Source organism: Thermothielavioides terrestris, chromosome 5 (genome assembly GCF_000226115.1).
Source record: "Thermothielavioides terrestris NRRL 8126 chromosome 5, complete sequence".
Taxonomy (NCBI): Eukaryota; Fungi; Ascomycota; class Sordariomycetes; order Sordariales; family Chaetomiaceae; genus Thermothielavioides; species Thermothielavioides terrestris.
The window spans coordinates 3,507,773-3,530,045 of record NC_016461.1 but is presented as its reverse complement, the minus strand read 5'-3'; the positions used below and the strand labels follow the sequence as shown (position 1 = coordinate 3,530,045).

General features: G+C 61.7%; 4 protein-coding genes across 4 annotated transcripts; 3 read left to right on the top strand and 1 right to left on the bottom strand.

The window, feature by feature from the left end:
• The first annotated feature begins 626 nt into the window (after positions 1-626).
• Positions 627-4,732, top strand: THITE_2122489 (uncharacterized protein). The gene has a single exon (XM_003657047.1). The coding sequence runs from the start codon at positions 757-759 to the stop codon at positions 4,699-4,701; it is 3,945 nt and encodes a 1,314-aa protein (XP_003657095.1). The 5' UTR covers positions 627-756; the 3' UTR covers positions 4,702-4,732.
• A 3,007-nt stretch (positions 4,733-7,739) lies between these two features.
• Positions 7,740-9,905, top strand: THITE_2122487 (uncharacterized protein). The gene is made up of 4 exons (XM_003657046.1): positions 7,740-8,240; positions 8,315-8,586; positions 8,747-8,830; positions 8,928-9,905. The coding sequence occupies exons 1-4, from the start codon at positions 8,096-8,098 to the stop codon at positions 9,477-9,479; spliced, it is 1,053 nt and encodes a 350-aa protein (XP_003657094.1). The 5' UTR covers positions 7,740-8,095; the 3' UTR covers positions 9,480-9,905.
• Positions 9,906-11,346: 1,441 nt separating this feature from the next.
• Positions 11,347-19,129, bottom strand: THITE_2122481 (uncharacterized protein). The gene is made up of 2 exons (XM_003657045.1): positions 14,386-19,129; positions 11,347-14,331 (listed from the first exon to the last, which is right to left on the bottom strand). The coding sequence occupies exons 1-2, from the start codon at positions 19,030-19,032 to the stop codon at positions 11,479-11,481; spliced, it is 7,500 nt and encodes a 2,499-aa protein (XP_003657093.1). The 5' UTR covers positions 19,033-19,129; the 3' UTR covers positions 11,347-11,478.
• Positions 19,130-19,658: 529 nt separating this feature from the next.
• On the top strand, positions 19,659-21,761 carry THITE_2122479 (uncharacterized protein). Its single transcript, XM_003657044.1, has 3 exons — positions 19,659-19,966; positions 20,089-20,479; positions 20,542-21,761. Exons 1-3 carry the CDS (start codon positions 19,921-19,923, stop codon positions 21,569-21,571), a joined length of 1,467 nt encoding a protein of 488 aa, XP_003657092.1. The 5' UTR covers positions 19,659-19,920; the 3' UTR covers positions 21,572-21,761.
• Positions 21,762-22,273: the final 512 nt, after the last annotated feature.

Genomic DNA, 22,273 nt, shown 5'->3' with positions numbered 1-22,273 from the left:
GCCTCAATGTTCTGCTCACTCCCATCTTCAATGATCGTTTGCTGCATTTGCTCATGCTGTGTTACCCCAACGAGGCTGGTGTTCACCACACCAACAGGTGTTGCCGTGGCAACAGCCTCCGCCCCGGCCGCGCACACCCACTCAATGGAACCTGACATATCAGGATAAGGCTCGGTCAATCCAGAAGGCCGCCTCCAATGGCGGTAACGTTACAAGTTTGCCAATGTCGCAGAGACGGCGGCGTTCTGCTGACCACGCCGCTTGCATCGGAGCGTCGGTGTCCCGGTGTGAGAGGGGATGACCCGTTTGTTGACATTCCCCGCTCGCCCCCCTCCCCCAGAGTCGACCCCTCATCAAAGGGCCATGCATCCCACTTTTGCCCCGTGTCTTCCCTGCCTGCCGTGAACCGTGTGCCCTGTCTCTTCCCGTCCAGTCGGTCTGGTGCCAGATCATCGCGCATCTGCTGGCCTACCGCTAACTTGACCTCATGATGCATTGATTTTATTATTACTTAACTATCCCTGGTCTTCTCGTGTTGGCCCTGCTGTGTGCCATTGTGCCATTCCAGGGCTGGTCCATCGACAGCACATTCCCGGCAACACGAAAGACACGCTGTCATTCCTCGCTGGCTTTCCGGCGAACAGCAACCAGGGGGACGGGAATGCGGAGCTAGGCAAGGCGACCACTGATCGCGGCCTGCCGTCGACAGCCTCCATTCCTGCCCCAGATCCAGTCTTTGCTTTCCTGAGAACAGCGATGCCGCTGCCAGGGAGTGCCGCAGTCCCTCCCCGGGCCGGCCCTCGGCCGCCATACTCCTGGAGGCCACTCATCTGGCCGCGACCGGGTCGCCGTGTTCGGCCCCGGGCATCAGCGCTGACGGCGCTTGCTTTTGCGGCTCTCGGTCTGGCAGCATGCGCATGCGCCGACCCGACGCTGCCTTACGTGCCCACAACCATCCTCCTGCCTTCTGGCGGCAGTGGCACGGACGGCTCAGTCGCCTACATCTTCGCCCCGGCCGGCGACGACCCGAACGCCGTCGACTTCCTGGCCGTCAACATCTCCTCAACAATCCACGCCGCCTCGCTGCAGCCGACCAAGCTCACCGCCACGCTCCCCTTCCTCTCCCCCGACGGCGGCAGCTCCACCACGTTTGCTCCCATACTTCTCCCCAACGGGACCATCGCGGTCGTTGCCGGCGACTGCTCTGCCGGCTCTTCCTCGTCCCTCTGGACATACACCCCCGGCCCAGCCGCAGAATGGACCCAGCACGCCATCACCCCGTCCGCGGACTGGGACGACGCGCAAAGCGGGCCCTACCACCTCGGTGGCGCCCTCAGCTTCTCCGCCCAGCTCAGCCCCGTCCTCTCGCCCCCGACGCTCTATCTCTACGGCGGCATGTGCCCCTCCGCCAACGCCTCGTCCCCCGCGTCCCCCTCAACCTGGCAATCCGCCGCAACCTACTCCAACCGCATGCTCCGCCTCTCCCCGGGCACGTCCTCTTCCTCCTACACCCTGACCTACGCCCTCCCCACCGGCCAGCAACCGCCCGTGGCAGAGGCAGGCTTCACGCTCACCGAGCTGCCGCCCTCCATCACCAACCTCACCGCCACCGCCGCCGACAACAACGGAGGCAGTGAAGCAGAAGCAGAAGCCGGCGGCGCCGCGGGGCTGGTCACGCAGCAGACGACACACGTGCTGCTCGGCGGGCACACGCGCGGCGCGTTCGTCAACATGAGCACCGCCGCGCTGTGGTCGCTGCCCGAGGAGACGTGGGCGTTTGTCGGCATTGCGCCGCCGCCCGCGCCCTCCTCGTCGTCGGCTTCTGCGGCCGGGGACGACGGCCGGAACACGGAGCTGGCTGTCCTGCATCGGCGCGGGAACGACGCCGGCGCTGCGGCGGCGGTGACCGCGGTGGACAGCAGGTCCGGGCACACGGCGGTGCTGAGCGCGGATGGCACGCGGTTGGTGGTGTACGGCGGCTGGGTCGGCGACGTGGGCACGCCGGCGGAGCCGCAGCTGGTTGTGCTGCGCGTGGGCGTCGGGCTGAGTGGTTGGGTGTGGGAGGTGCCTCCTGGTCAGCCAGGCGGGGAGGGGAAAGGGGTGTACGGGCATGGGGCGGCGCTCCTGCCCGGGAATGTGATGATGGTGTATGGGGGGTATGAGATCTCGGCCGCGGGAGCGGGAGGAGGGGTCAAGAGACGGCAGGTGGTTGGGGGTGGCGGGCGCATGTTTTACAACATTACGAGCATGACCTGGTCGGATGAGTATGTCAGTCCGTTGGCGGGGACAAGTAAGAGCGGTGGCAGCAGCGACGGCGGCAGCGACGGCGGCGGCGGTGGAACTGGTTCGCCGCCGGGGTCAAGTACGGATGGCAGTGGCAGCAGCAGGTCGGACGACTCGTCACTGCAGAGGAAGATCGGCTTGGGAGTTGGTCTCGGCGTTGGCCTGCTCGTCCTGCTGGTTCTCGCCGGGCTCGGCCTCCGCTGGTTCCGCCGCAAACAACAGCGGCGCGCAGCGCGTGACGAGGCGCTCCGCGGCCTGGCCCAGGGGGTTGGCGTGAACGGCTCCCTGCCCCGCGCCATCGGCGAAGACGACGAGATGCTGGAGCGCGACCACAGCGCGGGCATCTTCCCCTGGACGGCCGCCGCCGCGCGAGAATGGTACACTGGCGGCCACGACCCCTACACCCAGGGCCGGCGCTCGCTCGGCTACGAGACGCTCCGCGGCGGCGCGAGGGGCGGAAACTCGCTGTACATCCCACCGCGCCCACTTTCTTCATCTGGCTTATCCGGCAGGCCCAGAGCGGCCAGAGGCCTCTACCAGCCGACCACAGGCAGCGCCTACGACTTCACCCCCCTCTCCCGCGCGCCGAACCGCATCGAGCCGATCTACGAAGCAGACGAAGACGAAGACGGCGACCTCGCCGCGGGCCACCACCCCCTCAGCCCGGACAAAGACGAGCGCGACACCAGCACTCACAACAACAACAACAACAACAACAACAACGATGACGATGCTGCCGCCGACGACGACGATGATGACGACCCCTTCCTAACACCCACCACCGCCCACACCCCCGTCGGCGGCCTCTTCCCTCCGCCAAGCAGCCACCCCAGCCCGCGCACCTCGCACTCGCCGACCCCGCCGCCCCCGGCCGCGCCACAGCAACAAGCCGGAACCGGCCAGCACCAAGACGCCGACGTCCAGGTCTGGGTAAGCGACGTCGACGCCTCCGACCCGCACGCCCTCTTCCCCACGACGATGACCACGACGCAAGGACCAGGCCGCACCGCCTCCTCCGCGGGAGCGGCAGGGGCAGCAGCGACGGGCGGAGGCGCGGCCCGGCGCCCCCCCGTCTCGTCCTCCGCCGCCCCGTCATTAGTCTCTTCTTCTTCTTCGTCGGCCTCCGACGACGGCCGCACGGGCAGCAACCTGTCGGAGCGCAGCGCGTTCAGCTTCGTGCGCGGCGCGGCGCCCGAGGACCGCGTGCTCCTCTCCCGGCTGCGGACGACGCTGGCTGCTTCTGCTTCTGCTTCTTCTTCGGCAGCTGCTTCGGCTGCTGCTGGTGGTGGTGCTGCTGGTGGTGGTGCTGCTGGTGGTGGAGGTGGTGGTGCTGCTGGGGGTGGTGCTGGTGGCGGTGGGTTGGGGGCCGGGGAAGCGCCCGGCGGCAGGTCCAGCGCGCAGTCGCACGCTGCCTCGTCGGGGTCGTCTTCTTCCGGGTCCGGGGGCAGTCTGAGCTACAGCACGGCGCGGTCGAATTTTGCTGCGCTGCGGGCGGAGGGGCCCGGGTTGCTAATGGGTGGCGGTAGTAATGATAGAGCCAGTAATAGTGGCGGTGGTGGTGCTTCTGGGCAGGCGGGGGACGCAGACGAGGCAGACTGGGAGTTCGTCCCCGGCAGCCCGAGCAAGAGCAAGCCGCGGCGGAGCTGGCTGGGGAGTCTGAAGCGGGTGTTCAGCGGCGGGAGCAGCACGCCCGAGTCGGGCCGCGGCAGCCACGAGGATGTGGGCAGCAGCAGTCCGACGCGGGAGGGCCTGCTGTGGAGCAGTTCGGACTATGACGGGCGGCTGTTCGGGGGTGAGGGAGGAACAGGAGGGGGTGGATTGCAGAGGCGGAGGCAGGGCCGGGAGGCGTGGTTGGGCGGCGCGGAGGGAGACGAGGACGACTGGGACAGGGACATCGAGCGCGCCGCGGAGCAGCGGACAGTGCAGATCATGTTCACGGTGCCGCGGGAGCCGCTGCGCGTGGTGAATGCCGAGATCGAGAGGGAGGAGAGCGTGCTGATTGTGGATCCCGACGACGAGGACTGCAGCAGTTCGGCCCGTACCGGGGCCGATGCTGGCGCGGGCGCTGACGGCAGGGCGTCGATCTCGCCCGCGCACGGTGAGCGGCCGGTCGAAGGGCTACGAGAAGAGGAGACAGAAGGAGTCGGCTTGCGGCCACCGCAGCAGCTCGAGCCGACGGCAGACCATCGGAGCGAGGCCGAGGCTGCCAACCAACTCTCCACTGGGGGCCTGGAGTCGCCCGTGGGGGTCTCCCCGACGCCATCACTGCGGGCCTCCACTGTGACGACGCCGACGCTCCTTACCGCCGAGGAGGTGCGCATGGAGCGGCCGCGGACGAGGGTGCGCGAGATGGTGGAGAGCATCGAGTCGCGGAGCCGCGACGGCAGCCCGGCCAGCAGTCCGGAGAGGCGGTCGTGATTGGGACAGGACGAATCCGGGGTTGTGTTTCAGGCGTTGATGAGGGAATGTTGTGTTTACACTACATGTAGCTTTCATGATGATCATGGCTGACGGGATTGGATATGCTTGGGACGCTCGCTTGGGGGCAACAGCGGGCTGGCTGGCTGGCCGGCCGTGATGCCATGGTCTTGTTTGGTCTTGTCTGGTCAGGTCTATGTAATTTGTTGCCGGGGTTTCTCGCGTTGCGGCGCATGGCGTTGAATCTTTCATGCATATTTAAGTCCGAATGCCCAGTCGATGACTGTAAGGAGCTGTCTTTGGGATACGTTGTTGCTAGCTCGCGAACACTACTGTTGCACATAGTAGTTAGATGATCCTCGAGCTTTTTTTCCTTTGCATGGTGCAACCAATATGATCCGATGCCCTGATTGATATGTTTGACCTGGTCTCAAGCCGTGACGTTTTCTCGCCCGGAGTTCAGGGTGTTCTGGATCTCGAGCTGTGAGTTCTTTTTAGTCCCGACCGCGGCCCGGCGATCCTCATCTCCGCGCAACCCGCGGACTGTCTCACAGCATCTCGCAGCCAAGGAGACGGGCGGGCGACAGATGGAACGTGATCAGCGGCACTGCGTTAGCGGTCGTCGTTAAAGAGGTCCCGCCAAGACTAATTTCGGAGACTGCCGCGTACAAGTAATTACAAATCGGCAGGCCGAGCCGACTTCGAGCAACATCAACAACAAACAATCGCAAAGACTCGTCGCAACAACTTTATAAAAACTCAACTAAATCGAAAAAAAAGAAAACGAGGATAACCTGTACCCTAACTATAACCCGTATCCAAACCTTAACCCAAATCCTAACCAGCGGGGGGCTAGCGCCGCCCTCCGCACCCCCGGCGAACTAACCCGTGGCTAACCCGTGGCGATAGTGCAAACCCCTTGGCGGTCTTGGCGGGGTATTGACGCTATAAAAACATTGCCGACAATTGGCCGAAATTAGTCTTGGCGGGACCTCTTTAACGTCCACCGCGTTAGCGCCGTCTCGCCATCTAGCGGCTGCTGACGATTCACCGCAGTTCAGCTGGCTCGGTCAGTGGCTACCTGCCTTACTCATCGACCCCCACGCTAGTACTGTGATATAACACTCATGACGGATTACCGATTGAGTGCGGATTACACACACATACAAATGTTGTCTGGCTCCTGTCGACCCGCAAGTAAGCTACGCAGTAAGTTGGGTGACTCTCGGCGTGCTCTAGGCCTAGCAACACAGCACAACATGCAGAAGAGAACGGATTAGTATGAACTGCATGGAGAATAATGGTCGTTATTCAGCCATGGGGAACCTGCAGCGGTTCGTTCCCAGCCCACCGTTTCAGAGCGGTTGCGCCACCTAGCTCAGTCCCGTCTCTCTCTCTGCTGTGGCCGTAAGACAGAGAGTGGCGGTGAACTTTTCAGAGTTCAGGGCACGAATCGCCGAACCGGCCCTGAATCAATCAAGCATCGCGGCGAGCACAGCATGGCTTGGCTGTCCTGCTGTGAAATATCGTTGTATGGGATGCAGAGCGGAGAGGTGATGTTTCTCCAGGTTGAGACAGTCCTCAGGTAACCGACAAATTATATCGTAGCGCGCAAGATAGGGAGACGTGTGTGGAGTCCTGTCTCTCGGGCTTGGGAGACGGCCTCCCTCGCCGGGCATCCGGAGCGCTCGGCAGTCGCCAGGCGTGCCGAGTCACTTCGAAGCCGGCGCTGCCCACCGTCCGAGCGAGCGCATGCGGTCTCTGATCCCCGGAAGGAGGACGAGGAAATCCCACCAACTCGCTGCAACTCGCTGTCTCGTGTCTGGGGTGTGTTCGCTTCCGCAGTCTCGGAATACGGGTGCCCGGGCGAGAAGAAAGCCAACCAGCCCCGCCATTTCGTGCTGCATGCCGTGCATGCGGCGTGCCATCGAGTTTCCACAATCGGCAGCCGCATGCGGCGGCGCCGTGCGCGAGTTTTGGAGATACGAGGCCAACTGATAATCGATGCAACACCCAAGTTGGTCAGTTCCTCCAAGAGCGCACGGGAAGTTTCGTCTCGTTATACGAGCCAAGCCCCGTGGACCAGGGGGGGGGGGGGCGTCTGTTCGGTTGGTTACAAGATCAGTCAGCCCGCACGCCGTGCCAGACCCACGGGTTCATTGGAAGGCGGCGCTAAGTCCACCCCGGTCCACTAGTCCACCGCGCTAGGGAGGCTGCTCAGCAACCGCGCTTCAGGAATACGATGGAAGGGCTGTGGCGAACTTTTCGGGGGGAGTCGGCGCTTTTGAAATGTGGCAGACCGGCCACCGGCAATGACAAGCAAGAACCGAAATTCAAGGGGCAGGTACTCCGTCCGAAGTACTGAATGATCATTTACTGTGCGGAAGGAGCATCCAGCATCCAGCATCCAGCAACAATATGGAAGGGATGCGTCGTGGCCTGTCCAACTCGCACCTCATAAAGGTGTCTCTGGCGGAAATAACTGGAAATTCAAAGTGCCGGTTGCCCAGGCTCCGCGGACAGCAATTGTTGTTCTTGGGAAAAATGCAGTGGAGGCGGTGACGACATTTCAGATGCGCGCTCTGACCAGCCGACCAGGGTGCTGCTTCTCTCCTTTTCAGGGGGCCACAATCCCTTGCAGGCGCTCAATCGCATGCCCCGATAAGCAGGTAAATACCTAGTTATCCGTCATTCACCTCAATCCTGTAACTAGTGTAGTTATCGTCGTTCAAGAGAGACGGTAAAGACTGCAAGCGCTGCTGGTGCGGCGCTTCGGTTGTGCTTCGGAGCGTCCGATTTTCCGCTTGTTTAACATCTCAAAGGAGCCCGCTGGCGATCGGGTCCCCATTGGTGTGGCCAATCATCCCTGCCCGCCTGAACCACAACCCCCTGTCATCGCTCTTGAGTTGGGTAACGTTAGCTTTGCATCACCTCGGCCCTGCCTTCTCGGCTTTTTCCCTCTCCCGCTTGCGCTTGCGTGCCTCCCGCCAACCCTCCTTTGCCCTTCGTTTCGTTTCCTTTGTTCGCATTCGGGTCAGTACTGGTCAAAGCTGTCCGGATTGACTAGCAGGTCACCGACTTGGGCTTGGAATTCTTGGTCCGACACGCATTCGCCCACACGGAACGCACCGACGCACGCGCACTGGCGGACGGACCCACGGACGCAATCGATCCGTTTCTCTCGGCTCGTCTCTCACCTCCCTGGTCTTCGGCATGGCCGCCTGAGGCTTGATCCGCCACCGACATTCGCACAGCTCCATGGGCTGGTTGGAACAATTGATTTCCACCGTCTCGACGACCAACGCAGTCGCCCGCCTCGGCCGTCTTTCATCCACCTCGGCGGCCCCAATCGACCAAATCGACGGGCGCGGAGAGGGTTGCTAAATCGCCCGCCATGGCATCGCTACGGGCTGCCCTGGTATGGGCAACCGTCGCCGCCGTCCTCTCGCCCGTGGCCTGGGCCCAAGCGGCCACGCCCACTGGGCCGTCGATTCCTATGGTTTATTGTGCAACCGTAAACACGGCCGACATGGTTGCCCGTGAGTTGGCCTTTCAACCTGTTGTGTACTTAGTTATCCGGAATCTGGTTGCTGACAGTCGGCTGCCTGTCCAGTCGAAAGTAACTTCCAGAGCGACGGCCGCTGCTTCGGCAACTGCACCACCCTGAAATACGCCCTCGCCATCGTCCAAGACCACAACTGCTGGTGCTCCAACCTCATCCCCAACAAGGCCGACCGGAAGGACCTCAGCGATTGTGAAAACCCTTGTCCGGGTTATCCTACAGACTACTGCGGCGGAGATGGCCTCTTTGGCTACATGAGCGTCTCGGGCTTCACTGCTACGGGGACTGCTCCCGCAGGCTATTCCGCCACGCCAGACAGCTCCGTGAGTACTGCCCTTGGCCCCTTCCAAGCTGACATGCCTGCCCGCCCGAGAGCACTCCCGTGACTGTTCTGCGTGTCGCCTCCATCCCGCTGGTTGCTCGGTGTGGTGAACTGTCTAGCCGCTCCAGGCCATTGTGACCAGTAAAGCTGAGACTGCGTAGAGCAGCACGGCTCAGCCCACGGTTCCCGTGACGCTGTCAGGCTCCTCATCCTCTTCTACTTCTTCTTTTACGGCCTCGTCCACTGTACGATTCGCGCCTCTCCCTACTTGCCATTGCGGGCCGGCACAATCTGCGTGACATTCTATTTCTCATCCCGAAATACATGCTGACCGAGTCATAGTCCAGCGACACCTCAACGGCGGCTGTTCAGACCGTTACGATTGGCGGCACCGTCAAAACTGTCACAGCTACGCTCGATCCTACCAGCACCAACGACGCTGCCGCTGTACAGAACTCACGGAGCGGCCTCCAGACCGGCGCCATCGTCGGCATTGTCATTGGCGTTGTCGGCGGTTTGGCGGTCATAACAGCGTGCCTCTGGCTGTGGTTTTCCAAACGGAGGCGGCAGAACGAATATGACGACCCAGGTCTCGGGTCCCCCGCGCGGACGGGCAGCTCCCCTGGCGCCATGGGGACTCCTAAGCCGGTCGAAACCGGCGAGAACCGGTACGCGGCAGCGGGTGGGGGGTGGGACGCGTCCGCGAGACGACGCAGTCACCTCATGCCGGTCGACCCCCGCCTCGATCCCTTCGCGAAGGGCATCTACACCGGCGACCGGAACCGGAGTCGCGAGAGCATCGACTCTCTGCAGGATAACCAGGACTACTCGAGACGAGTGCTCGATCCGCCCAGGGTGTTGAGGGCCACGAACCCGGATCCCGATGACGACTGAAACCAGTCCACGGGAGCGTTCTATCTTCAAACCGTGAAGCAATGGATCAGTGTTCCTCGCGACGATACACCATAACCTCTTTTCTACTCTCTCTCTCTCTCGGGCATACATGATCCGCATCACGCAAGACTTGTTTCGATTCCGCATTTGCATTTCCAAAGATACCACGGCGTTTAGGGAGCAAGGGGTGGACATAGCATTTGCAGGTCCTATTTTCGGGGCGGAATCGTGGTACTGGCTCGCCGAGCCAAGGGATCAAAAAGAAGTGGGAATCACTATTTGGATTAAGAGTCTTGTCCTTGCTGTCTTCGCCCGGTGTCGCACTGCCGTAATGCCTCGGGTCTCAACGTCGTCCTGGCGAGCCACGGTTTACAACGGGCTGTGAAATCAGCACGGACAACGGGCTGTGATATCTGTACGGGGGGCAGGAACTAAGCAAGCCGAAAGGGCGACGAATGTACTATACAGCTGGTCGGCCTGTTATTATTACCTGGGTTGACCGGCGATAGTGGACCGCGTTGGTAATCAGGGGATGTTGGGGCCTCCACTACATGACACCGTAGTGTCGAGAGACATCTGCTAGCCGAGCTACGTGACTTGATGCTTAAAGAACAGGGTCTGTATCTTGCAGGTCTGTCGAAGATTGACCTTGAAGTAGCGTGCCTGTTGCTGCTGCTGCTGCTGCCATACGATGACGGGGCAGGAGGGTGTTGTTCCCCTCCCCACAGCCGAAGGGTCCTCGCCGCCAACGGAACAGTCAACAACAGCGACGTTGTGAAGAGCCTTACTCATAGAATGTATAGTAACAGTGGCATGCATCGGTGTCGATGTCGGATCTACCACCAGCACTCCTATATCCATCTGTCCCCCCTTACCCCCTGATCCTCTGACTCAATCCCCAAGTGGCACACCGTCCAAGACCAACAACCCCCTAAACGCCGCGTCTGATGCAAAGGGATGCTCATATCCCTTCCAACCGTACAGCAGGAATTCGCCAGTGTCCAAATATGTGTATGTATGTATGTAGTACAAGCCCAGTCCACACCCGCACCAAACGCCACCGAACCTGGCCGGCCTATTAAGATTACAAACCGCCAACACCCTTCTCCGTTCTCCCAGTGTATCACATCTTGCTTTTTTTGTATTCCCGTTTTGTTCACCATGCACATGCTATGAACCCAAGCCATTGAAGGCCACAAACAAATCCTCTTTGGTGACCAAGATATTAAATGAAGGGCCAATATCTTCACAACAAAACGCCGCCGAATTATGCACCGTGTGGATGAATGGATGTCATGGATGGGTTGATGCCAACGCCGAGCAGGCCAGCGTTTGTCCGGCTCTCGCATAAATGGTACAAAGAAAAAGCAAGCAAGACCTTCGGGAGCAGCAGCAGGATCGGAGCCGAACAGATTCGCCAGCCGGCCGGCCAAAGACTTTGCTGTCCGGACGCCTTGCCGAGTACGAAGAACCGAACTTGAAGTCGTCCTGCTGTCCGGCCTCGCCCTCACACGGGAGGAATGGACGGATGGATGGTGGATGGTGGATGGTGATTGATTGACTCGATCGATGATGGTACAATGGCCCGTCCTCAGAACTCCAGAACTCCAACCATCTGTCTTTGCGTCTCACACAAAAAAGGGGGGCCGAAGGACGTCGGACCGGATAAAAAGGTGCAATGGAAATATCTCTCTTCCTCCATCTCTTGTCGAGTGGTGTGTGTGATCCCGTCCTAGATGACTCTAATAAAACCTGGCCTGGCCGATGTGTGCGTTTCTCTCAACCTCGAGGACGAAAGCCGGCGGAAACAAGCATCCCGTATCCGTAGGTCCTCCCTCCATGTTTGACGACATTCTGACTGACTCGACTCGACTCGCTTCCTCGAGGTATATTTTTCATTCTCTTCGCAGATGGTCCTTCATTTCTCCGGTTCGCCCATCCTCCCTCCATCCTCACCAGCTTCCCAATTCCGACAACCCTGACGAAGAAGCCGCCGTTACTAACGCCGCTGCCGCTTGTCCAGGTGGCTTCCGCCGCCCACGTCCACACCTTCGCTCCTGCGCTTCCTCGCCCTGTCGTCGCCGCCCCGCGGATCTCCGCGGTCGTCGCCGGGTCTCGACCTCGAGTCCCTCGGCGGGGCGTTCGTCCTCGACGACCCGCCCCGGCCGTAGTCGTCCCCTCGTCCCCCGCCACCGCCGTCGCCGCGGCTGCTGCCATGATGGCCCCCTTCGCTCCTTCCACCACCGCCGCCCGGCTCGCCGCCCCTTCCGCCAGACGGACCATCGCCGCCGCGGTGGCTGCGGTGCGAGCTCGACTCCCGGGGCGGCGGCAGGTCCCTTCCGCCGGCAGGTGCCGGCTCGCGGGAGCCTCCCGTGGACTCGCGCAGCGACCGGCGCGAGTCGCCCCGCTCGTCGCGGGAGCTGCCGCCGCCGGGCGGGTTGGACGACGAGACGCCGGACCGTCTGTCGCGGTAGTCGCGGGGGTCCTTTGGCTCGCCGCGGTCGCGATCGGGGGTGCGCTCGCGGCTGCTTCGCCTCGACGCGCGGCTGCCGCGCTCCGACCGGTGATGTTCGCGGCGGCTGCGGTCGTGCTCGGTGCGGCTGGAGCCGTAGTCGTCGCCGTTGGCACCGCCGCCGCGGTTGCTGCCGGGGTCGCGGTTGTCGCCCACGACTTGGATCGGCTCCGGGCCGCGCGGGGCGCGGTCGGTGCTCATCTCGCGCCGGCTTGAATCGCGGAACGAGTCCGGCGGCCGCTCATGGACAGGCGTGGTCACGGGCGAGGCGCCCGTTAAGATTTGGGCGTCCGAGCCTGCTAGGCTGGGCCGCGACCGCGATGTCCGCAGGCCCGGGCCCCGGGCGTTGTCTGCGAGCGCCTTGTCGAGCGTATTCTGGATGCCGCGAAGTTGTCTTCCCCCAGGTCTCATTCGATCGTTTCCTGCTGAAGGCCCCGTCGGGGTCGATGAGAAGTCGGCACTGGGACCCGACGGCGCCGGCCGCGAGCCTGTATTAGGCGCTGACATTGATGGACGATCGGATGTGTGCATCGGTGGGCGCGAGTGTGGGCTGGGCCCGGATGGTTGAGCTGCGATCTGGTTGAGACGGTCGGGATGGATGCCCGAGGGTCCGGCCAGATGAGGTGGGGGAGGCGGCGGAGGCGGCGGAGGAGGCGCTGGGTTGATTTGCCGCATCCTGTCTGGGTGCACTCCGACCGCGGGAGGCGCGGCCGACGTCGGTGAGTTCAAGTTCGGGCCGTCATACTGACCACGCCGCGGGCGCGATGCTGAAGGGCCGGTTGGCGGGTGACGTTCGGGGGTGGGCGGGCGAATCGGCTCGAGCGGCGGAAACCTATTATCTGGGCGCATAGGAGGGCCGCCGACTGGGCCGGTTCTTGGGCCGTTCCGGCCGCCCCGCCCCCGCGGGCCTGACGGGGCGCCTGGTGGCGTGTCGATGACGGACTGGATTGGGTTCAGCCGACCGTAATTAGGGTCTTGCTGGTTGAGTCTGCCGTGATCGTGGTCAGCGCGGGGCTGGTTGCCGTACGATGGGTCCCTGGAGTCCCTGGGCACGGCCACTCTGTCTTCGCGCTCTGGAATCCGGTCTGGCCGCGGTGGGGGCGCTGCGGGCTCTCCATGGGCGTCCCGTGGAGTCCCGGGGTGGGGTGAGTGACGGTGACGGCCTTGGCGATCGTCGCGACTATTGTCCGGCTGAGGAGGATTGGCGGGTGGGCGTTCGGCGCGCCTCGGCGACTCGGTGCGTGGAGGCCGCTGCTCACGAGGTTCATCTCTCAATGGCGGACGGGCTGCGGATTCTCTTGTCTCGTGGACCGGTGGTGCTCTAGCCGGATGCAAGATGTCGGGGCGCTCAGCTCCGATGATTCGAGCGCGCTCAGGGTTGATCGGGGGCTCCTGAGAGTGATTTTGCGCCGTTCCGCTCGGGGGAGGTGTGGAGACCGCAGGCTCTCTGGCAGGCCTGGAGTCAGATCGGCTGGGGCCGTCAGATCGGCTGGAACCGTGAGGCGTCCTCTCCCGAGGGGGCCGGTTTTCCCGATCCGCAGGCACGCCATGGTCATGCCGACGCGGTGGGGGCTCCGCTCGGCTGGGCCGGTCGCGATCTGAAGGCCGGCCAGCATCGCGAGCAGCGTCACGGCCAGCGTCACGGCCAGCGTCGCGGCTAGCGTCGCGGCCAGCATCGCGTGGGGCATCACGAGGAGCATCGCGGGGTCCGGGCTCACGCTGCCCGGCATCCGCAGGGCGTCGGTCGGACGCGGGAAACTCGCGAGGGCGCTCTGGCCGCGAAGCATCCGGTGTCCGGTAATCTCTATTCTCCCGGGTGCCGTGAGGTTCGCGGGTCTCCCGCGGATGCTGGTCTCGTGGTTCTCGGCTGTCGCGGTAGTCACGAGCATCTCGTAACGGTACTTCCCTCCTGTCGTGGCGGGGTTGGCCGAACCTGGGCATAGGTACGTCCGGCCTGCTGGGGAGCTCTGGCCGGCTGGGAAGCCCGGGGCCGCCGGGCGGGAGGGTCGAGAACTTCGTCGGCTCCTGTCGGCTGCCCGGTTGCGGAGCTGGGGGATGCTTCGGGGTGGCTGGCCTGGCGGAATTGGGGGTTGCTGCTGAGCTTGGTTTCGGTGCCGGAGCATTGGTTTCCTTCGACGGCTCCGGGGCTTGCGGGGGTCTCGGCAGGCTGGGTTCTGCTGCTTTGCCAGCTACCTTGCCAGCTCTGCTGTCCCTAACCTCGCCATCCTCAACATCGGCAGGCTGCTGAGCGCGCGCCCCATTGGGCTTGAACTCCGGCGCCGAGGGCCGCAGGGAAGAGGTAGCGGTTGTTGCGGAGCCCCTCTCGTCCTTGCTGTCATTCTTCTGTAGTCGGTCAGCGTCTGGTTGGACACCGGCTCGAGCACGTGCACTTACAACCCCCGGTCGGAAAGCCTGGACGAGAACCCAATTGGCCTTCCTCTTCTTCAGTTCGGAGTAAGTGGTCTGCGCCGTGACGGACAGATCCACGCGATGCCCTTGCTCAGACTCCGGGGCGTTCTTCGAAGCCGCTTCCCGATCTTTGATGGTGTTGAGCTGCTCGAGGAACTTCTCGGCCATGAAGTTGATAGCCGGGAAGTAGTCGATAACGCCCTTGAGGATGCTGATGGCATTCCGGATATGCATCCATTCCAGGCCATTGAGGCATGACCGCAGAGCCGAATTGAGCTCCTTGTGCCATCGAAACAGGAGTTCCCTGAAGGCGTCGTGCTCGAGGAATTCGGTTGGCTTGCCATCCGCATCAAAAGCTGTAGCAAAACCGAGGTAATGCCTCGTCTTGGTGCCTTGTAGCTCTTTGAGGCCCAGCGCTTCTTTCTCGTAGGCGGTCTTGTCCGCGTGCCACTTGGAAAGGTCACCGAGGATGAGCTTCAGGAATCGCGCCAGATACTCGGCCTCGCGGACCGTGCACGAAAAGATAATGCCACGCAAGCGATTGTGGTGGAAAAGGCGGTCGTAGAGCGACATGAGCTTGAAGTTTGGAGTCGAGAATTCATGCAGGAACTTGACCAGCCTGAAGCAGTACTCCGCATCCATGGCCGACATCTGCAACCGTGGAAGAATGCACTGTTCAAGCAGAGCGTCCGACGTCGCATCGGCTTTGGAGATGTCGGCAGGGAACCAGGTGTTGACTTGGCGGGCGATGTGCAACCTCGCCTTGGAGAAGGGCGTGATGCCGTCGTTGACTTCTCGGAGGAGGTGCTTCTGGCGGTCCAGGATGTCGTCCCGTTTCTGGGTCTTCTTGTTCATGCCGGCCCGCGACATGTCCGTCCTATCTTTCATGACTTCTTCAGCCTGCTTTTTGAGCTTGTCGATCTCGGCGAAATAGCTCTCACGTGGGAAGACCAGGTTCCCAAGCTGCAAAGACCAGAAGAACACGTAGCATGCCGGGCTGATATACCGCCATGATTGTTGGGGCAGAACGCTTGGGATCTCGTCGATCAGTGGCGCGAGAGCATCGGGCAGCGATTCCGACGGGCGACTGCTCGGAGTTCTGGCCGCCGGGCTGTTATTGTCAGCCTCTACTTTGGCCTCAGTGCCATTGTTGGCATCGTTTTGCGCGGACGTGCCGTCCGTCTCCATGGCCACATCGCCGTCAACATCAGTAAGCGCCTTGGCGGTCTGAGTCGGGACCTCCTTGGATGAGGTGGAAATCTTGGTGTCCCAACGGATGCTGGGGCGGCGGATCGTGAAGGCAAGGTTGGCGTCGAGACCGTAATCTCTCATGAGATGGACAATGTCGGGAATCAGGCGGTCGAATGCATCAGGGTCCAGGTTGCTGCGGAGCAGGTCCAAGTATCGCAAGAGGACCTGGTGGGTGTCGTCGACGATTGCCGAGAGATACTTGATGCGCGCGCTGCCGTCGGCACTGTTATAGATGGCGTTTTGCCGATACTGGGCAATGTTGATGAGCAGCTGGCCGGCTAGGTTTGAATGTGACAGGGCCTTCATCAGGCGCTGCGCGCTCCGTACCGACATTGCCCGCTTATCGCCCAAGTTGGCAAGGGTCTCTCGCCGAAGCTGCTCGCCACCGGTCATGGCGTGCAGCTGAGCATCGGTAAAGTCCAGGCCGGAGACGACCCCGCCCATGGAGCCGATCAGCTCTTCCAGGATGAGCAAGTCCGTCGAGTTGCCCTTCAGCAGCTGGTTGTGGACGTAGCGAAGAATTGGCGACGGATCCATGTTGGAATAGCGCTGGAAGACCTTCCCGGAGAACCGCGACAGTGCTTGCAGCCACTTGCTGGTGAGCAAAACCGAGGTCTCCTGAGTGCGGCTCCGCTGTTGGCCACCGAGGGAGCTCAGCACGGACCAGACAAGGACATCGTAGCCCAGATCGGTAAAGTACTTGGCGCACTCGACAAATGCCTCGATCAAATTGCTGTACGACTCGATCTGGAGGAGGGCAACCTTGCAAACGATGCCGGGTGACGGGTAGGCGATCTTTGCCAGGCTCTTAGCCATTTGGGGGATGTTGGTCAAAGACAGTCGCTTCATCTTGCTGAGCGTCTCGAGTCTCGTCCGAGCGAAGGCCTTCTTGATCGGCTCGAGGCGAGAAATGGAGCCTTCGTACCACTCCGCGTAGACATTGAATCGAGTCCGGATCGGGTACTGCTTGAGCAGCGCCCAAACGCTCTCGCAGACGGATGAGTTTGGTTCGCCCAAGCTCAGCGACGGAACGAGCAGGCGCTTGAGCAGATCGAGCCATCGTGCAACGTTGCCAGGGGAGCGGTCATCAGCGAGGCTCTTGGCGCCGATGCTGGCGAGTTTGGCCACGAGGGAGGCGTCGAGGCCGATATTGACGCCGATGACGTTGACAAGCGAGTCGCAAAGCGTGAAGAGGTCGTCCACGGTCTGGCAGACCGGGATGTTATCCGCCCACTCGTCCCAGTAAAAGCGGTAGGACGCGCCGTCTCCGACCTCGGCCTTGTCTGGGTACGGCCATCTCAATGCCCGCTTGACGGGTGGCGCGGAGAGTTTGACGCTTCCTTTCGGCACGCCCGACTGGTCAAGATCCGGCAGCTTTTTGGCGGGACATTCTGTGGGTCGTGAAGACGTCGGGCGGCTCTGCTGGTAGACGACCTCGATAGACTGGTGGAGGATGCGGTGGAACAGGGGGAGGATGTCGTCCGGATACGCTTGCAGGATCCAGGGGTGCCGCCCGATGATGAAGAGGGATTCGGGGAGAGCGCCGATGGTGAGGAGGCACTTGAGGAGGTGTACCTTCTGGTCGGTTGGTTCCGGGAGCTTCGGCTTCTCTTCCGTGGACTCGGCAGCCTTCTTGTCGGCATCAGGCCTGCTTGCGGCCGCATCGCGGCGAGAGTTTCCGGGAGGCGGCGGCATGTCGTCCGGGAGAGCTCCAGCCATCATCAAGGCGTTCTTTTCGCCGCCCGGCCTGCTGGCCTTCTCCTTCTCTTCTAGTTCCTTCATCCGCTGGGCCTTGACGTTTTCCATGTTCTCCTCTGGGGGCCATACGTGGTTCCAGAGATCGGTCAGCGAGATGAAGCCGATTTTGATCAGCAGGGCTATGAGGTAGAGCAGGTTCGCCGGTAGGGTGTCTTCGGCGTCTCTCGCCTCCGAAGTGTAGAAGCGGAGCTTGAATCCCAGCATCTGGGCCGCATCCCGGTTGCCCGGGGGCGGGAGCGTCTTGGTGATCTTGATCCAGTCTTGCTCGATGCTCGATTCGGCGCCGTCTTGCGTCGCGCCGTTTGTCAAACGCTCTTCCTCCGACGCGGTGAGTTGCCTACCGCCCAGCTCGAAGTAAGCGTCGAGCTTGATCTTGCGTGCTCTCTCCCAAAACGCGATGTCCCGCTGCAGCCGTTGTGCGGCGATGCTGGCCTCTTCCTCCTCCGTCGTCATCCAGCCGGAATGTTCTGGCAGAGCCCATATGGGCAAACCTCCGGTGAAGGTTCCGTTCGGTTGGCTGAGTTGGCTGCGGGGCCACCATGAGCTGATGCGCAAAAACTTGACGAAGAAGCGGCACTGCTTGATGAGCACCGCAGCGAAGACGTCGAACGTCACGTCCAAAACGCGGCCAGGGTGCAGGTCGAAGGTCCCAATAAGGCCCATAACCTTGTTGAACGCAGCCTGCACGACCTCGGAGGATGGCGGCTCGGAACTGCTCGTGGTGAACAGCTCGGTGAGGAGCTTCGAGAAGCCCTCGGTCTCCTCGCGCAGGAGGTTGTAACTTGCCTGACGATACAGAAGGTTTGTCGACTGGCGGATACCCATCCGCACGAACGTCTCGCGGATCAGGTCGAGGTGTTGGAGAATCGGAGGATCTAGGACGAGCCGCATCAGGGCGGGTGAGACGTCTGTTGCTACCATAAAATCGCGTAGCTGCGGGTGAAGCGGGCCCGACTCGACGTCCAGGAATGTCGAGACCGTGTCGAGGAATAAGGTGTGCGGATCGAACACGACACCGGCCTTGCGGTCGGCCTCTGATAAATCAGGGCCGAGGATCTCTTTGACCACCGCGCCAGCATCAGCGCCAGGCAGCCGGCCGTCGGTCACGGAATGGATCAGCTCCTGGAAGATCATGACGACTTCTGTCAGATCTTCGTCCTCGCGTGACTGGACGCCATGTTCAATGACTTCCTGCCGGGCGCCCTTTGCCCATCTGCTCACGCGATCTTCCGTGATGATGCTGTAGTCGTAGAAGGGTTGTATGGGAGAAGGTGCAGCCGGGGCTGGCGTGGGCGCCGACGTTGTCGTTACGACGGTCGGGGCCGGGGGCGGGGGCGGGGGCGCGCCTGAGGACGGAGGCGCGGCTGAGGATGAAGAGCTCGAGGGTCGAGGCAGCGGCGGTGATCGCAGGTCGGAGGCGCCGAATGATGAGTTTGGAGCTGAGGACTGCGACGAGTCGCGACGATCCGATCTCCGCTGGTTTCTCCCGCCACGGCCGCTCCGACTCCCATCGAAGCTCCTGTCGTGCTGCCCTAAAGCCGTGTCGGCAGGTCGATGCGGCGACGGTCTAGAGGGACCGATATCGCTGGGGCCGCGGTCGTTTCTCTTTCGCTTCGGTGGCATCTTAACGACGGCAACGGAGATGGCGGGTCATTTATCGAAGGCGCGGCGTGCAGCCGGTGGTCGCCGCCGCGAAAAACCCAATGATCGTGATGGAACCGATAATTACCGTCGAGCTAGAAGCCTGCGCAAAGAATTAGCAAGCCGACAACGCGAAGTGCGGCAGTCCAGGCCAAAGAGGAGAAGTGCGCCATGCGGCGAAGGCGCAACCACAGGCGCAGGCGGTGGAGAAAGCAGGGAAAAGAAACTGAATAGCCCACATGTACAGATCGCAAAATTTTGTCGAAATGATTTTGGTGAGCGCCAAAAGTGAGGAATCTGGTGAAGGGCCGGATGCCAGTTGGCCCAGTTTGGCGATGCTGGCTCAAAGGTCAAAGAACAATGGAAGGAGCTGCTTCGCGTCAAGGTCGCCCACAACCACCGCCAATCGAAGCTCTCACTCGCGTTGGTGGTTTGCCTTTGGCGGGCCCACTGCCAGTGGTGCTTGTTAGCAGCCTCGTTCGGCAAGGCTGCAGGGAGATTCAAAACTGAGTGCATGGCGCACTGACCCACCGGCCCACTTGAACCCCGTCCAAAACTTTCCAAATCTTTCCCACGTCCGATTGCCGGCCCCCGGCCCAGGCGTGCAACACACCTCGGGTCCCTGTCCAACATGGATGGATGCCAGTCATACGGAATTGCGCAATCAGCGCTTGCGGCTCCCGAAGCCCCATCTCGTCCCGCCCGCCGTGACTGAAACTTTCCCGCCGTATTGATGTGGCCCTTGACTCATCCAAGCGTTTACAATTTTCCCCTTTATAAAGGATAACGTTGGTGAGCGTCAAGGCTGGGAGCGGATTGTCCATTGCTCTTTATAAAAACAAACGAAAAAAACAGCAATTATTGTTCGCCATGACTCCAAACGATGTGGGCGATGATGGCCAGAGGCCAAGATATGGTGAGTCAGTCCTGGTTCCCCTCATGTCTTGCCTCTTTTCTTTGCTTGGGCTTTCCAGTTTCCCGTTCTATTTGTCCCCTCATGCATCTGCCCGAGAGGAGCGGTGACTGAATACTTCCAAGAAAGAATCCACTCGCAGCCCGAGAATCCGTTCGCGGCGCTCATCCCGCACCAGCAGATAGCCGTCATCCCGTCCTTCACGCTTGAGTCGGGCGTGACTCTCCGCAATGTCCCCGTGGCATACACCACCCGCGGCACGCTGGCACCGGATGGCAGCAACGTGATGGTCATCTGCCACGCCCTCACCGGCAGCGCCGATGTGGGCGACTGGTGGGGGCCGCTCCTGGGCGGGCCTGGCCGGGCATTCGACACGTCTCGCTTCTTCGTCGTGTGCATGAACAGCCTGGGGAGCCCGTACGGCACCGCCAGCCCCGTGACCGCCAAGGACGGAGATCCGTCCAAGGGCCGGTACGGGCCCGAGTTCCCGCTGACCACCATTCGCGATGATGTTCGGTAGGTAATGAGGCTTCCTGCTGCAATTGCGGGCCCAGCGCTCACATGGTTGCTATGATTAGGCTGCACAAATTGCTGCTTGACGATCTAGGCGTGAAGCAGGTTGCCGCCGTGATCGGCGGGTCGCTCGGCGGTATGGTTGTGCTGGAGTGGGCCTATTTCGGCAAGGACTATGTGCGGTGCATCGTGCCCATCGCCACCTCGAGCAGGCATAGCGCCTGGGGTATCAGCTGGGGCGAGGCCCAGCGCCAGTCCATCTACGCCGATCCCAAGTACGAGGACGGCTACTACTCGTTTTCCGACCCCCCCTCGACGGGTCTCGGCGCCGCACGCATGGCCGCGCTCCTGACCTACCGGAGCCGCAACTCGTTTGAAGCGCGCTTTGGCCGGAACATTCCGGATCCTTCGCGCCGGCAGACGATCCGTGAGCGGCCGACGCCCGTTACTCCTTCGGAAGCGCATTTCCATATTCACAACGACGGGCACAAGTGGAAGCGCAATCCGTCTCGACAAAGCAGCGAGGGAGGCACACCTTCCACGCACGAGCAGCCCGGGGGTTCGTCCGTTGACCCGCAGTTCCACGGGCCCAAGAACGGGAGCCTGACAGGAGGCGAGGTTATGCCGACGGGTTCCACCTACTTCTCGGCGCAGTCGTATCTGCGGTACCAGGGCGAGAAGTTCGTGAAGCGGTTCGACAGCAATTGCTACATTGCCATGACGCGCAAGCTGGACACGCACGACGTGAGCCGAGGCCGCGCGGGGACGGTGGCCGAGGCGCTGGCCATGATCGAGCAACCTACGCTAGTCCTCGGTATCGAGAGCGACGGGCTGTTCACCTTTGCCGAGCAGGAGGAGCTGGCGGCGCACATCAGGAACGCCCGGCTCGAGCGGATCGACAGTCCGGAGGGCCACGACGCGTTCCTCCTGCAGTTCGAGCAGGTCAACCACTACATTCTCGACTTCTTGAGGGAGGTACTCCCGGACATCATGGATAAGGACAGCAATGGCGAGGTTGTGGAGAGCTCGGTCGGTCAGCTGACCAAGAGCAGCACGTTTGGGGAGGCTGAGGTGGAGGATATTACGGCGTGGTAAGGACGGCTGGCCCGGGTGCATCAAGCTCAGTCAAGCTGCGAATCTTCCCCGGTCGGAGGCGTGTCCAGTCTTGGTGCCAGGAGAATTCCTGGGTTGCAGACGCTCCTCGTTCTGCCGCGTCGCACGAACATTGGAGGGCACATGGTGCCTCCTTGTCGCCGGAGAATCATGTGGCCGCGGTCTATCGCTAGCGATTCCAGGTGAACCCACCTGGACTTCTGCATCGCGTAGCACCTGCCTCCCATACCCAAATTATCTCGCCTCCCGACAACACCCAGCTTCCGTAAACGGCGACTCAAACTTGCATATATCATCAGCGCCTGTTCAACTCGGGTCGCTTTGTCATGTAGAAGGCTGATTTTACTGAAATGAAGAGACGCTAAAGAGAAGAGACTGCATTTGGCCACTGAAGTTCAGCTTCACGTCCCACCTTCCGGATGAGCCCGCGCTCATGGTAGGGCTGTGTTCGAGGGCATAATCGACCAACCTCGAGATTCCCGCCGCTTCTCGTAGGGGACGTGTCAAGGTGCGCGCGGGGCGGAGGGCGTCTGGCAGAGGCAGGGAGCTCGAAAGACCGCATCACGTATACAGAACGAACAGGAGCGGGCTCCCCGTCCGCCGATTCTACATGATTTGCCGGCAGGTACTCTTCTTTGTCACTTCTCTTATCAACGAACCGCAATCTTGGGGGGAACGGCTTGG

Excerpts from the sequence above, each read along its gene's own strand:
- THITE_2122489 (XM_003657047.1), top strand. The coding sequence starts at position 757 with ATGCCGCTGCCAGGGAGTGCCGCAGTCCCTCCCCGGGCCGGCCCTCGG.
- THITE_2122487 (XM_003657046.1), top strand. The coding sequence starts at position 8,096 with ATGGCATCGCTACGGGCTGCCCTGGTATGGGCAACCGTCGCCGCCGTC. Across the intron at positions 8,587-8,746 it reads CCGCCACGCCAGACAGCTCC|AGCAGCACGGCTCAGCCCAC; the intron begins GTGAGTACTGCC and ends GAGACTGCGTAG. Across the intron at positions 8,831-8,927 it reads CTTTTACGGCCTCGTCCACT|TCCAGCGACACCTCAACGGC; the intron begins GTACGATTCGCG and ends ACCGAGTCATAG.
- THITE_2122481 (XM_003657045.1), bottom strand. The coding sequence starts at position 19,032 with ATGCCACCGAAGCGAAAGAGAAACGACCGCGGCCCCAGCGATATCGGT. Across the intron at positions 14,332-14,385 it reads AGGCTTTCCGACCGGGGGTT|AATGACAGCAAGGACGAGAG; the intron begins GTAAGTGCACGT and ends CGACTACAGAAG.
- THITE_2122479 (XM_003657044.1), top strand. The coding sequence starts at position 19,921 with ATGACTCCAAACGATGTGGGCGATGATGGCCAGAGGCCAAGATATG. Across the intron at positions 19,967-20,088 it reads TGGCCAGAGGCCAAGATATG|AAAGAATCCACTCGCAGCCC; the intron begins GTGAGTCAGTCC and ends AATACTTCCAAG. Across the intron at positions 20,480-20,541 it reads ACCATTCGCGATGATGTTCG|GCTGCACAAATTGCTGCTTG; the intron begins GTAGGTAATGAG and ends TGCTATGATTAG.